The sequence below is a fragment of the Sesamum indicum genome, linkage group LG12 (assembly GCF_026168435.1).
Source record: "Sesamum indicum cultivar Baizhima isolate 11 linkage group LG12, ASM2616843v1, whole genome shotgun sequence".
Taxonomy (NCBI): Eukaryota; Viridiplantae; Streptophyta; class Magnoliopsida; order Lamiales; family Pedaliaceae; genus Sesamum; species Sesamum indicum.
The window spans coordinates 6,281,039-6,297,388 of record NC_142668.1 but is presented as its reverse complement, the minus strand read 5'-3'; the positions used below and the strand labels follow the sequence as shown (position 1 = coordinate 6,297,388).

The 16,350-nt window shown below is 28.2% G+C and overlaps 1 protein-coding gene across 2 annotated transcripts; it reads right to left on the bottom strand.

The window, feature by feature from the left end:
- Positions 1–5,350: 5,350 nt before the first annotated feature.
- On the bottom strand, positions 5,351–14,671 carry LOC105178671 (uncharacterized). 2 transcript variants are annotated; one of them, XM_011102200.3, is made up of 9 exons: positions 14,411–14,671; positions 12,219–12,368; positions 11,980–12,068; positions 11,754–11,892; positions 8,590–8,664; positions 7,046–7,167; positions 6,889–6,964; positions 6,667–6,726; positions 5,351–5,701 (listed from the first exon to the last, which is right to left on the bottom strand). In XM_011102200.3, the coding sequence occupies exons 2-9, from the start codon at positions 12,354–12,356 to the stop codon at positions 5,573–5,575; spliced, it is 828 nt and encodes a 275-aa protein (XP_011100502.1). In that variant the 5' UTR covers positions 12,357–12,368; positions 14,411–14,671; the 3' UTR covers positions 5,351–5,572. The 2 variants fall into 2 exon arrangements, with proteins under 2 accessions (XP_011100502.1, XP_088732900.1); XM_088876774.1 differs by lacking the exon at positions 14,411–14,671 and adding an exon at positions 14,319–14,388.
- Positions 14,672–16,350: the final 1,679 nt, after the last annotated feature.

The window sequence follows — 16,350 nt, the reverse complement described above, 5'->3', positions numbered from 1 at the left end:
TCCCTCTGTTAGTCAAAATGCACTAAATTTGCTGATATTAAAAAAATTAAAAAAATATATATATTTAACCTCAACTAACTTATTGCAAGTCAAATAAATTTTTTCATGATAAAATTATCCTCATATATTTTCACGCATTAATGCATGTGAAGATGTAGTATATCTTCACCGTTATAATGATAGTTTAAAAAAATTATTTGACATGGAATAAATTAGTAATAAATTAATCGAGAGTAAATATTAATTTAAATTCAGTTGTTTTGTTAATATCAATAATTTAGTTAATTTTGACCAAAGAGGAGACTTATTTACTAGATGGAAACAAATTTCGAGGGTGCTAAATATAACTTTTAAAATCACATAAAATTTATATATAATTATACCAAATTTTAAGGGAAGAAAGAATAATTATCTCTATATATTATTGCACAATTATTGAAATTATTATTTTTAAAAATTTTGAATTTAGACCTTAGAATTAGACATAGGCATGGAATTTCACGCAGAAGCACGCTTAGTTGTTATTTGGTGTTTCACATGTCAATCTTCATGGTAATTCGTGTTTAGCATGTGCGCTTTGGATGAAGTGCAATTTAATAGGCAATCAATACATACTTTCCTAGGACTACGAGTTGAGTTGAGTCGAGTCAAATTTAGCCAGCTTCCGATCTTCGACAGCCAATGCGATTGAAGTGTGAATTCTTTTGATAACTAAATTCGAACTTAAATATTTGAGATAATTACATTTTTCGTTTTGAGATTTGGTGTAATTATACATAAATTTTATACTGTTTAGAAAATTATATCGAGTATCTTTAAGGTTTACTTCCATCTAACAAATAAATCTCTCCATTACTAAAAGCTCACCGAATTTACTGACATTAATAAAAAAAATCAGAAAAGCACCTATATTACCCTGATTCACTTATTACTGACTTATTGTAAATCAAATAATTTTTTTCTAACCACATTACAATCATACGTCTATACGCATGAATGCGTATGAGGAGATATATCTTCATCGTTATAAAAGTAGTTGAGTTCGAAAAAAATTGTTTGACCTGCACTAAGTTAGTAATCAGTCAATCTAGAGAAATATCGATGGGACAAAAGTTCTCTTCTTTAGATTAAAAGTATCAAAAATACCATAAGATTCGCGCATACATAGTCAGATCGGATCGCGAAACCTGATCTGCTCCGAAAAACCAACATCCAGACCCGACTAATGTGTTTGTCATCACGCCGTTTGATCTTTGACAGCAGATGCCTTATGATGACGCCATGTGGTCCACTTGGTAAGTACATCTGAGCTTATAAATACCCTCCTAGACATATTTATAGTATGACACATTTGTTGATTTCTACTTCATTTATTGCTTGACTATCGCCTATTTTCCATTTCGAACTCGAACTGACTTGAGTATCGGAGGGTTCTAGTTGGGGATGCACCCGACTAGCCTAACATTCATGTTTCTTCTCAGATACCATTTCGATATTTAGGAGGAGTACTGCGAGCTTAAGACCTACTCTAAAGAGATCCTATATTTTGACCCTGATCAAATATCAATTTTCATTCACTTTTTTTGTAAAATCAACAAATTCAAAATTTGCTAATGGAGGTACTTATTCATTATATGGAAAGAAACCTCAGAGATGTTAGATATAATTTATCTAACCATAGAGGGCATACCTGTAAATACACTAAATCTCAAGAGACGGGAGTACAGTTTTCCCTAAATATTTTTATTTGAAACCTTGCTAGCTTTTTCTCTTTCTTTTAAATATTTTAAGATTTCATATTTTTTTAAATAATATTAAAATGCATTCGGATTTACATATATATTGAGCACGCTGTAAGAAAGATATAATATTAATGAAAAAATATAAAAAAATAATTTTAAAATTATAACAAAAAATATATATCGAGTGATAACAATTTTAATTTTGTCACTATATAATTATTAGTGACAAGAATTGTGCATATAAAATTGTCATAATAAATTAGTGATACATTTATAATGACGATTTAATAACCACAATATAGTTTTACAAAATAATTATCAATATTACACAACTGAATTTATCAAACTTTATAACTATATAATAATTTTAAATATATTTTTATTTCACAAATAGACCCCATAGACATCTACACTCGCAAACAACGATTTACCCCACGAATTTTTAATTATTTTTTTTATGAAAACAATAAGTATTATAGGATTAATTAATATTTCAACAAATTGATCAATACATCGACTTGATCAATATATCGAACTGAAATAAAATCACAATAAATTCAAATAAAGTTAGACAAATACCTACCTAAATTATGAAATTTGAACCTGTAATCTCAAACTTAATTATGAAATATGTTAATAATTTTACAGTAAGAAAACCAATGATTGTGCATAAATTGTGGCATGTAGTTCTACATCATGACTCCATCTTTTGGAGGATTGGAAAAATTATCCACTTTGTTTGGGAGTTATTTTTGAGAATTTTTTGGTTTCTTTTGAGAGTGTATTGGAATTTTTATTTTTTATTTTTTAAATATGAGGGATAAAATTATTTTTAATTGAATTCAATTAATTACAATTATTTTTTATTATTACAGTAGACAATACCTATTATACAGTAGAAACAACATCTTATGCATATGGTAGGGATCGAACCGTAACGTCTAACGTCATGGAACCTTAGTTTCGCCAACTGAATTAGGCCTCATTGGCGTATATTGAAAATTTGATGATAAATACTTAAATAGTTGGTAAAAAGCTATTAAAAATACGAGGAAAAATATGTTTAGCATTATTTTGGAGGTAATAAAAGTTACTGTAGATATCAAATCATAATTTGAAATTAGGTATATTTTATACTTATATTTTTTTATAGCATACAAAAAACGATTATATATATATATATATTCATATACATAATTCATTAGGAGTTCAAAAAACGTTCATGGAATCTTTTTTTAAAATATTAATATAATTAATTCTATTTAGAAAAATTAATAACAAATTATTTTTTTTCTTTTTTTCTATTATTTTTGTTCTCCTTTCTCTCTCATCTCACTTTTATTTTATGTATAGTATCTCTTATTTATTTATTTTTATTTTAATCATATTATTTCACTTATCATAAATTAATAAGTACTTAAATCTTTTTAAAAAAATAATCGAGATTTTGATAAATAACTTTAATTATAAATTTACAAAATGTAAATTTTCGTTTAGATAATGATGGAATAACGTCGTAAAATTTGAAGGGTTTCAAGAGAAAAGAGTCAAGCTAGATATCAAATTTCAAGAACCAGTATATATTGAGTAAGAGGCCGATTCAACCAATACATCATATAAACGTTCACATAAAATGAGACATATGCCAACATGTTGGCGGGACCGTGGGACTCAAACGTATGACCATTCTGAACTTGTTAATGAGATCTCGACCTTAACCTTAACCACTAAGCTAAGATATCATTGACGAATCAACGTATATCTAAATATATACTATAATTGTTATAAATCATTTTTAAGAAAAAGTACCCGAAAACGACCCGCACCTGCAAGATTTTTTTACGAGTTGTTTTTCTTTTTGTTTTTCGAAGAGATATAAAGTTAATTTTTTTTTAAAATAAAAACAAAAACCTTTTGGTGTGTGTTTTTTTTTTTTTTAATAAATACCAATAAAAATGGTGAGATAAAGGGCTTGGTTTGTGCTTATGGTGGGTGCAACTTTTATTGCAATGTACACATCAAGCAATATATTAAAGATGTGAACAATTTGGAGCACACAAATCCTTTTCTTTTGTGTTGTTGAAAGTGTTTGTCAAGTGGTATGAACAATAATTCTTTGTCATGTTTCATTGTTTTCAAGAAAAGTTAAATTACAACTGTCTTTTCTGATATTTTTTACAATTATTATTTTATTTTTTAAAAAATTACAAATAATTCAGTAAAATTAATGGTCGTCTAATAAATACCCCATTATAACAGCTCATTGTAGGGGGTATTTGTTTGACGTTTATTAATTTCAAAGGGGGTATTTATGGTATTTCAAATAATGATGATGTATTTGTAATATACAATACATAATTACAATGTCATCCTCTTAAGTGAGCTAGTACCCCTATCATTTGTCATTATCTTATGAATAGATCCGATGATTTTATTGATATCAGTATAAAAATTGAATAAAAATTTAATTTTACGCTTGAGTTGACTAATTCAATTGTTAAATAATTACATAAACCCCCCTTAAAGTTTGAGCTAAATTCAGATTATATACACCTTTGCTGATATTTATTACATTCTATGAATAATCTTAACATTTTACAAATCACTATTTTGGTGAAATGCTAAATTTTAAATTAATTGTTATTCTAAATTTATTAAAATTTCTCTAAAAATTTGATTATGTTTATACTCATTTTAACTTTATTTGATTTATACTTATCCTAAAACTCAATGTTTCTAATTTGTGAAAAAAACATTTAAAATTAAATCATATCTCATAAAATTAATAAAGATATTCTAAATTATTCCAATCAAAATTATTTTGAACTTAAAATTCCAATTGAACATATAATTTGTATAAATATTTTAACTTGATGTACTTTTATCTTGTTTTTGGGAAATTGAACTAAATACGCGACTACGATAATCATATGAAACAATTAGTTAGTTTATTTTTAATATCGAATCAACTTTTAGAAATTATTTGAATTTTCTTATATTTAACAACAAAAACGTAATATAGACAAGTGAAAATTTAAATAGGGAAAAGAAATTGATAATTAAATCTAACTATAATATTATGGAATTAAAATTGAATTGAGAAATTTAGTTTCGATTATGGTTGAAAGTCCTCGAAATACTTTAATATATTTTTATTATTTTTTACCTTAATAAATATTAAACTACTGGAGTCTAGTTATAAATAAAGTTTTTTTGATGGAGCCAATTATAATACGACAAACCATAGAGGATGTGCGTGTAATGTGAATAAACCTCAAGGGAGATTTCTGTAATTTATCATGAAGGATAAAAGAGTAATTTTACCAAAAGTGTTACGATTTTTAATGACCGTTAGGGAAGGTAGATGTACATATTGAATTTTCCCCCCTATACACTCCAACTTATATATATACATATATGTATGTATATTCTTTCACTACATTTAAACTCATTTACAAAATTATTTTATTTGTAAAAATTGAGAATTAATAATTGCACATTATTCTTTCCAAAGATAATTTTTTTTAATGAAAAATATATTTTGACTTTTAAAAAAGAATTTAATTATCGAGATATCTCCAAAAAAAAAAAAATCCTAATCATGAACATATGGGGAAATAAGTTCTGCTTTTTTTTTTTTTTATTTTGGTTTTCATTCGATTTTTGTGGAAAAAATTACAATTTTGTGCAGCAAGTGTATGTTCTGCAACTGAATCTGCAGAGTATATGTTTCTTTTCATATGTGAGGTTCAACACTCTTTATTTTCTACAGATATTCACAGTTAAGTCTAGCTGATAGATGCATATCAACAGCTACCTTGAATAGACGCTTACTCCCGTTTGGCCAACGTCTTCTGCAATCCCTTGAATATTTTCCGAAACCAGAGCAAATTCATGACAGAAAGCAGCGCGGGAAGAAGAAGCACCAAGATAATTCCAGTTGTGTGCATTTGCTTGACCTGTTGTGCCATGAAACGTCACAACTCTATTAGGAAACTGCAAAACGGGAGCGTAACATGTCCAGAAACAAGTAAATTGTAGAATATAAGTACTCTGATCGTATATGGTTCAAAGACGAGTTGCTTCTACGTCCATAATTTATTAAGTTTCTCTCTTTAAGATATACAGTATAGGCGTCGATAGACGACTGCACATTAACTCTATGTAACAAAAATAACAAGTGTATGTAAACGTTGTGCTCAAGTATAATGCTCGAGCAGACTTCATTTCAATAAACTAGTACAGTGAAATGCGAAAATTTGAAATGCCATTCGTGATAACATGATTGGCAGTATAAGAATTAATTGCCAGAAATGGAGATCAGTTGAACTAAGTCGTCCGTCCATCTTGACAACACCTATATACCTTTCAATGAGCAAATTACAGTTATTTCAAACCAGAGATTCAGAACACCACAATGACTGGCCAAAATCGAATACTAGAGCTTTAGAACAAGGTTACTGGGAGATGTTTATATGCATTGCCTGTGAAAATATTAAAAAGTGTGGTAATATCACATGAATACAATGTCGGTCCCACTAGTAACCTGACTAAATCCTTACGGTTCCGTATTTTCACACCTGGTGTATATATTTTTCAGGCTGCAAAACTGAACATGCTCGGAAGATACATAAACTCTTTTCTTTCCCTTGTTTGCAGCATGGCATTCTAATCACATGCCAATCATAGATTCTTTCTTGTAGTTACTGTTTCCTGGTCTGATTAATGGTGGAAGGGTGGTGTTGATGGTGCCAGGGGTTGAACTTTATAACCTTTGCCACTTATAACATACCGCTAAAGTAATAGCATGCAGAATCAGCGGTTTAGTATTACCAGCATAAGAAACCATTTCATGGTACCATATGGTTTGATTCATCTACATCCTACTGAAATAGCCTTGTAAATCAAAAGTTCTTCGAATTACCTGATCGAAATGCAGGTACACATGATAGAACAAATACACGAACCATAGAATTCTTGCAACCTGCAAAGATGGCGAGTAAAATAATCGTCAAAAGCTAAAGAAACAAGGTTCGTGTAAGAAATCCGCCGATAAAAGAAAAGAATATACAGAAAGAAAAACGCCAGAAGGTGTAGAATTTACAACCTACCATAACATGACAAACTTGCATCCCTATCCACTTACCAGCCATGCTATGAATATTACTACTCCATTTACAATATATGCGCTGGACCTCTTCATTCCAGCTGCGTCAAGATACCTTTTCCATAAACTCTAATTAGCATCAAAAGGTGCAGATGTCAAACAATAAACAATAATTAGAAATGTACTCCAAATTTACCATCTCAGATTGATCCAAGGAGTAGTTGCCTCAGATACTAAAACCATGTACGTATACAGCTGTCCTTCACCGGTCAGCATAGTATACATCACACCAACCAACGAAAGAATATGATGAATTACCTGAATGATATCAATATTAAAAATGTTGTATTAACTCTTGACTAGGAAAGCCACAATTTCTTTTCATTACTAAAACATGTATAGTATTATGGTGGCCTTTAGTTAATATAAAAAGAATCCAGTAAGCTAGTGAGATTATGCAACATCATAGATACTTATTCTATCACTTCAGTAAAGCAGGCGAAATGGTAACAAAAGATGTTGAATCTGGTGCCTAACCCAACATTACACTTACCATAATTTACAGGTGACCTAACCATATTGTTGATGGCTGGACAGGATCTACTGTAATCTGTATAATTTTCACTATCCTAGTAGCATATACCTACATGACCATGATGTAGGATGAATTTGATCTCTAGAACATGTCCTTGAATTTGATTTTACATCAGGAGGTAAACGACTGAATTAAACTAAACTTGAGAATTCAATATATATGGAAACCAAATTGAAAAATTCGGTTTAGTATTCAGTTTTTAATTTAATTTTATATTCGGCTCGGTTTTTATTTTTCTAATGTCAGTTCACTGAACCATATAAATAACGGAACATTACTTTATATAGTTTTATATTTAACTTATATATATATATATTTTATATATTAGTTATTATTTATACTATTTTTGTTATTTTACTTATTAAAATGTAAAAAGTAAACAAGAGGTGTAAATTATTATTTGTAATATTTAATTTTTAACTACCTTTTTATATTTTTAACAAAAAGTTCGATTTATCGAACACCAAACTGAAATATCGCAAAAAAATCAGTAATTACCAAAATCAAACCAATTGATTTGGTTAATATTTGGTATTGCATTTTGGCGCACCAAATTTTGATTCACAGAAATTTAAATTCGGTTTTACTAAATTAACACTCATATTCTGGATTTTGCACATCTTTTACTTATGTTCACAATACCTAATAAAAGACTATTCCTAATTATCATTTTAACCATATAATTAAGTGATTGAAAGTTAAATTACGGATCTCTTCATAGAATAGAACTCCACAACACACCAGGCCACTGGTTAGAACAACTTATTCACCATCTTCAGTCCTCGAAGCTGTAGAAACCAAGTGGAACAATTTCTCGGTTGTTTATTTCATTTTAAAAGTGCCACCACATTTTGAAGGGGTGAAAGTGATCTCCTATGTTACTTTGATCATGTTTGTGTTATTATTTATGTTGTGATGTGTAGTACTGAATATATTACCTCATTTTGGGAAGAAAACAATTGAGTTTACAGTAACACTCTTCACATTGCTTAAGGTCCCTCCATCGTGAAAATTGTCACAACTTAAGTCATAATTAAAAAGATAAAAGCTCCAAACTAACAACAATTAAAAATTGACTAGTCTAAAAAGACAATAATAATATAAGGCAGTTGATGATATATAAAGATCAAAGTCCATGAGCTTACATACTCCATTCCGCCTAATGAAGGATAAAACCAGATAATCATGCTGAAATCCGAAAGGAAATAACCAACAGAAACCTATCAAAGACAGATGAAAGTTATTAAGATATGTTTCAATTGGATTATAAGTAAGCAGGTTTAAACGTTTGCAATCAATCCCTAAATCAATGTCACAAGAAAAATAGTTTTGGTGACTAAAGGTAACAACTTCTAGTAATCAAGCCACTGATAAGTTTACGGCCACGAACAAAGAATCATAATCCTCTGCATGCACAAAATTATTCACGCTTAAAAGAAAGTTGAATGTCAATGTCATGTCCTCATATATATAGTTAACAGTTATAGTTTATATCATTCAGTACCTTCTTATTTGGTTCTTTTATTACTAACTAGTAAAGGTACTCACGCTGTGCGTATTGCAAGTATGTTTAAAAAAAGTATTATGTTTATGAAGAGAAGTGCCAAATATAAAATTTAAGAAATCAAATATTTTAGAATTTGTAAATATAAGTAACAATAAAGTCTACGAGTCCTATATGCCTTTGTTTTTAATATTAATATAATTTTTACAAATATTCTATAGGAATACTCTCATTCCTTTTATGCATGAATAAATTTTGTAATTAGAATATAATTATGATAAAAGATTATCTACTCAAAAATGTTTATTTTATTTTTTCAATATTCAATGTATACTTTTGGTTTTTATCAATTCTTGTTGCATATACTTACGTAGACAAAAGTATTACAGACATAAAAGTTTGCTTGACATTTAACATTTATTACAAGAATCTTTTGTTGTTTATATTTGTTATTTTTTCTTTAATAGTTCATTAATATTTTTCATGTATGTTTTTAGGTGTATTAGTTGTATTTCTGTTATTGCTTACGAAAAAAAGACTAAATTTCAAAGCTTTGTGGTAGTTTGAAGAGAATTATATGCATGTCAACATGTCATATAAGTTTTGAAGATTACATAATGCCAGATATGTATTATCATAATTCTTTTATGATTAATATTAAATACTTGAATAAATCAAAATTTAAATTTTAGGGTTAAATACTTTTTGCCCATCTAAACTATCCTTAAAATAGCTTTTGTCCCCCTAAATTAACAAATATAACACTTAACCCTCTACAACTAAATATTTGGACAATATGATCCTTATATTATATATATATTTGAAGTTCAAATAATTTGTTTTTTTTAATATTTTTCATTTTATATTCAATTAAAATATTCTTAATTGACAAAAATATATAATTAAAATAAATTAGTAAGTTAAATAATTCAAATTTTATTAAATTTTACATACTCAAAGTTAAGCAATAAAAGAGTATATTAAATACACAAAAGACTTTCATGCAAAAGAATTTAATAATTTGGTTAAAATGAGGTTATTAACTATATAAAATTGCTTAGATATAAAAGAGTTAATATCCATTTTTGAAATATATTTTCCGTGAAAAATATGAAAAAATACATTTATTTATTTTTTTTCCCTAAAAGTGTTTAACTTTTGGTTAAACATACATATTGTCAATTTCTTTTTAAAAGCATATAAGAGTTGTTGGGATATTATATTTGCTGTGTATCTATTATATCTATATATATATATATATTAACTTATTATTTTACTTTTCAAAAGTGGTTTACATGAAAGTTGTGTATTTATCATACTTATTCATTACTTAACCTTGAGTATAAAAAATGTCATAAAATCTGAAATATTTAACTTACTAATTACATTTTAATTTATTAATAAAATATGTTTAGAGTTAAAAATATTTAATTAAATTTAAAATGCAAAATGTTAAAAAAAGAAATCATTTGAACTACACATATATCTAGGGTAATATTGTCCAAGTATTTAATTGTAGGGGGATAAGTATTATATTTGTTAGTATACCCAATGCTACTTTAAAAATAGTTCAGTGGAGCAAAGTGTATTTTACCCTGTATATTATTATTTCTAACTAATAACTTCTGCTAATATGTACCAATCTAATAATTCAACTTATTCATATTAAATGGGAATGAGTTAGACGTTTCTATGTTGTACTATTTTACTATATTTAAAAGGCTTTTATGACATAATTAATAAAATGTAGCAAATTGTATTCAATAAAAAGTAAAATTCAAACAAGGAGTTTCTTAGTTTATACAAAAGAATTTAAAAAAATCTATTTACTCACAAGATGAGATACGCAATAAAAAGTATTTCACAAAATATAAGGGTTTTTTTTGTTAAGGTGTTATTTGTTTTTGGTTGTTTGAGAGAAACAAACAGAGATATATGGGTCTTTCAATGTTTTTATGTGTTTTTGTATTTTATATTAGTGTGAGGTAAATAAAAAATATTTAAAACACATTGTAGAAATATAAATAAATATTCAAAAAACTTTTTATTGTATTTTGAATAATGAAAAAAAATAAAACAAACAAAGCGTTATTATTCTAACAAAAATAATGAAGAGAGAAATTGAAAATAAACACAAAGTGTCAACACAAAAATTACTAAGTCAAAGGTCATGACTTGTATATGCTTATTACTGAAAATATTACACATACTGAATGAAATGTGATTAGAATGTTCAATTATTACATATGATAGAATGGTATAATCTTGTATTCCACATCTATTATTCAGAAGATGGGAATTAAAATATCTTAGAAGTTTTAGCAGATCCCGATATAATGTTAAACATGCATCAGTGAGAAAGACAAACATACTCCATCAGTTGAGCCATTGCAGACAATTACCCAAAATCAGAATAAAAGCGGCACTTATTAAGATTCAACATATATAGTCCGCACGCACTTTTTAAAACCAAGGACCTTCTTATACCATCAAAATAAAGCATATCAAACTTTATAATCAAAGTTCAAATCATGGCTCAAAACACATAAATAGGTCTTGAAACATGATAAACAGAAACTTCTATCATTGCCAGAAAAGAAATTTCCAGTTTGTAGAATGATTTCACTTTGTCTAGCCCTAAAGGAGTATATGTGCACGATCCCGAGAATCTTAAAATTTTGGTTCATTACTATGTCCGCCTTCTCTTTTCTGCCTTTTGGGGAGGCAAGAAGAATGGGGAGAAAGAAAAGGAAGGGAACAAGGGAAATACCAAAGAAAATGAAACAAAGGAGAAGTATCACTTACTCCCAATGCAAATACGGACAATGTTGAACTTCGAAGAGTGATAGGACCATGGTGCAGGTCATCAGAGTAAAGATCTGACCAGAATAGAAGGTACAGTGACACAGTCGCAATATATACAGCATGAAATGTAGAAATGGCTCTGCATGGGAAGATAAATAAAAAATATTAAAACTAAGACTAGAAACAGAGCTTACATATCTAGTGAATGAAACAAGTATCAACCTACCGGTTGCTCCACTCAATTTGCTGAGATTTTGTAAGGTTCAAATAGCTTTTGAAGTAACCAGCACTCATCAGCCGGCTAAGATCATACACCTGAATTCCAATTAATCATTGAAAAAACAATATATTGTCAAGAACCTAACGCCAAAAAGTATCGAAAATGTGATTTGAGGTTACGGAAATAAGCTCTATTCACATTTAAATGTTGAAATATGATTCATTGAAGGGAGCATGTGTTATTACCGTTTTGCAAACAAAAATTCCGACGATGATAGAGGTATCGATGACAAAAGATTCGGCAGAAACATAGTTTTCAAGAAGCAGGTCAGCTTGGCTTTGGTAAGATTTGATCAGCGTATAAATTCCTTCAGATGACAGCATCACAGCGTTTTCCTGGTCAAGCAGAATGGTTCCTATATTTCTTAGATCTCCTCACAGTTGTGTACCCTATCTTTAATTATAGTGAAAAGCAGCACAAGCGACATAGAACAGAAAAAACAAAGCAATGACCCTAGAAATATTTCATTTTTCAATGGGAATTTTCTGGATACTTTGATGAAATTTCTTGTGCAGAATGCTATTATAGAAGCAGGTTACTTCGTACACTGGAAATCTTTTACTATTTTTAAAGATCAAGGGGAACTAATGCATCTAGAAACAACTTTTTCATTGTTAAACTTTCCAGAATCCAACGTATTCATCAATCTCCACCATAAGGTAAGCATATCTAAAAAAAGTGAGACACCTATCATAAGAACAAAGCAACTCTGTAATCTTTTTATATGAGCTAAAAATTACAACAGTTCTTCTAGCACAACCAAACCATATATGAATGGCTTGTCACCTCTAATGTGCTTCTGTGCTCGTCAGCAAATCATGGTGTCCATGCTTGTCATTCTTAAACTCCATTACATTTGAAGTTTCTACAATATTGAAACTGAATTCCTGTAATGCAGAACTCCAATACCTGGAGTCTTGCATCAATTTGATCACACTAAAGTTGAAATTGATTTCAGTATCTACAAACTCTAGCAAAAGTGTTCAGTTACTTAATAATCTATGTCAGGATAATGACAGTAAGTTGAGGTACAAGTTTGATTGCTTTCAATCCTAGAAATATAATTTTGTTAAGGACAGAATTTGGGCAAAATGTCATCAATAATGTCGTTATACTTTGTAGACTAGCAGTCTTGTTATGATTCTCCCACAAATTCTCATTTTTCTGTTGTCAGGTGACCAGATTCCACAAAACTTCTGAGGTTTAGAAATCAAAGAGTGAATTGTAGTCACAGAAAAGATAACTAACATATAGGTAGAAGTATTCCGACCCAATTATTCTAATGCTAAACTTTGTGATGGAAAGGTAACATCTTAATTGATAATAGATCATAATTAGCTAAGTGCTAAATTGTAGTCTTCAGACAGTCAAGTTTATCTCGTGTTGATGTAATGTGTGAGGTCAAAAAACAACCATTACTTCTCCTTGCTTTCTCACTCTGTCACACTATTTCTTACACTTATAAAAAAACTTACATGGCAACGAAATACTATATATTGCACGGCCTAGGATCAATCTTCCTGGCAAGTGTTTATACAGAAAACCAACAATCCAGAATGTTAATCTCAAGAACAACGTCCTATCACTATATTGTGCATGCCAATTCTTCTCAATAAGTTATATAACTCAAGGATGTCCTTGAATTAATTTTACATTGTTCAATCGCAAAAAATTATTACTCAATGTATCCTCTGAAGAAACTTTCCAAGCTACTAGACTGCAAGAGAATAATTTCTTAGAACACAAAAAGCAGACAACTATCATACTTGATCATCATTTTAAGATAAAGAGTGATCAGCCAACACTTAATTATAAAAAATCTTACTAAATATTGTATCTTATTCAATAACTAAGTGCCTTAGTGTTTAAATAAAATAAGATCATGCAACCTATAAATCATTAGAAATTGTAATTTTGTAAATTTAATTTATGCAGTCTGATTAAAGGTGCTTGTAAAAATCACAAGAACACAAATTTAAGTTTCTTACGTCCTTAAAGAGCTTATGAAATCCTATAATCTTATTATCTACTCTAACAATCTCATCTTCTAACTCTTATTAAACATCCCATGAACCTTACAGCCTACACATAAATTTATACAAAACTCCAAAATCAGCATCTTACAAGCGTTCAAACATCTTCAAAACATCCTGTAAACTTCAAGAAAACATAGCAAAATTTTAACCAAGAAGAAAGAAAGGCAAGACTTTCCTAAACTGACTATCCCAATAAACTTTTCTAGCTATCAACTCCAAACACGATGATTCAAGAACAGAAACACAAACTTGATCATCGGCAACAGCCCAGAAACTCAGAAAATCCCAACAAACAAAACACAAGATTTCCACCAAGAACCACAACAGGAAAACTCACGTACCAGAAAAGAATCCGTTATGGGCTTTCGTCGTCGGACTGAAAAACAGAGGAGAGGATTATTGTGGGCTAGTGGGTTTTGTCACGCCTGTTGTAGTCTCCACGGGTAGCTCATGTTCGTCGTCGCTCTTGTACTTTCTTTTTGCTTGTCAAGTTCGTGTGATTCTTTGCCTTTACAGGTAATTAAAGCTAAGTATTTATGGCACTTACTTCCCGCTAATTTATACTTTACTCACGCTTTTCCTTGAGATGTGGAGGAAGATAAGGGCAAAACAGTACGTTCCTGTGTGAAGTTTCGAGGCTTTAAGCTTGCGTGCATAATTAAATTTGTATTACATTTATAGGATAATTGCATTGCTTCTCAGATTTTGTTTATAATTATACGTAAACTTCATCGAATTTAAGAAAATGCGATATAATATTTTTTATGTTTGTTTTTATTTAACAAATATATCATTCGACATCTGCTCGTTAAAGTTTATCAAATTTTGTTGATATAAATAATTTTATTTTAATAATAAAAAATGAATATTTGATCTTAACAAATTTATTGCAACTATGAATGGCAACAGGACGGGTTTGCAATTTGGAGTTCAATTTTTTAAGTAGTAAATCTTTTGAATTTGGTTGGATAATTTTATATTATAAAAATTTTTATTTTTTCTTTTTTAATTTAAAATTATATTTTATAAAATATTAATATAAATTTTAAATTCTCTTCGTATGAAATTATTTTTAAAATATTTTTTTTCAAATTCTTTTATTAAATTCAAATCTATTCATTCAAATACAATACTAAGGGATTCTGGGCCCAGCCCCTTAGACAAATAGTATAAATATCTAAATCCTAAGTTATGTTAGTAATTGAATAAACAATCTAAAAAAATATTTATTTGGTATAAATGATAATATAAAATAATCAAAGTGATCATATCTAAAAAAAGAGAATGTTAGAATAATATTATGGGTAAATGCTATATTTAGTCCTTTAATTTTTTTTTGTTTAAAATTATTTTAGTCCCTCAAGTTCATTTCTTGATTTTAGCATCGCTAAACTTTAATTTTTGTCTCTGTTGGTCCCTCTGATAATCTTACGGAGAAAATGTGATCAGAATTTGACTTTTTGAGTGTAAAACGGTCAATTTAAAATTGATTTTTATCACTTTAGTCCCTTAAATTTATAAAATTATCAAATTAGTCATTTTTTAGATAGAAAATTATTTTTTTTTATATTTTTATATAGTGAATATGATGTAATTATCTTATATGAAAATTGAATACATTGAACTTCTGTAAATATAATAATAACATATTTGCCTAATTTAATAAAAAAATCTCTCTTTTTTCTTTTTTTTTTTTTTAACAAAAGTGACAATAAAGATCAAAACTTTGAATATATCTATAGAACTTATCTAATATGAAAATATAATAATAAATTTAAGCCGATTTTTTAATCTTAGGAGTTAAAGATAAGTTTAATAAAATTAAGTATTTATTAAATATTAACAACTACCATTTTGAAGAAAAAGTTGGTGGAATGTACTTTTAACTAAATTATTTGGTGGATTTCAAATATAAATAAAATTCATATTTAGAGGTTTTATAGAACTTTTTCTATCAAATGAAACTATATATTTAGAAAACCTCTAAAAATGAATTATATATATATATATATATATATATATATAATCCACCCAAGAATCTAGTTGAAAAGTATAATCTACCAACTTTTTATTTGAAAACCCAAATATTTAATATATATTGTTAATGTTTAACTTTTTTAAACTTATCTTTGTGTAGCACCCCCTACTCGCTACATCTAATTATCACTATTTCATCTTTTTTTTAATTAGAACTCATTTTATAAGTAATTCTCTTTCAACCTGTAAAATAAATTCTAATTTATCAATATAATATATATGTATCATAAAGGTAATAGATACT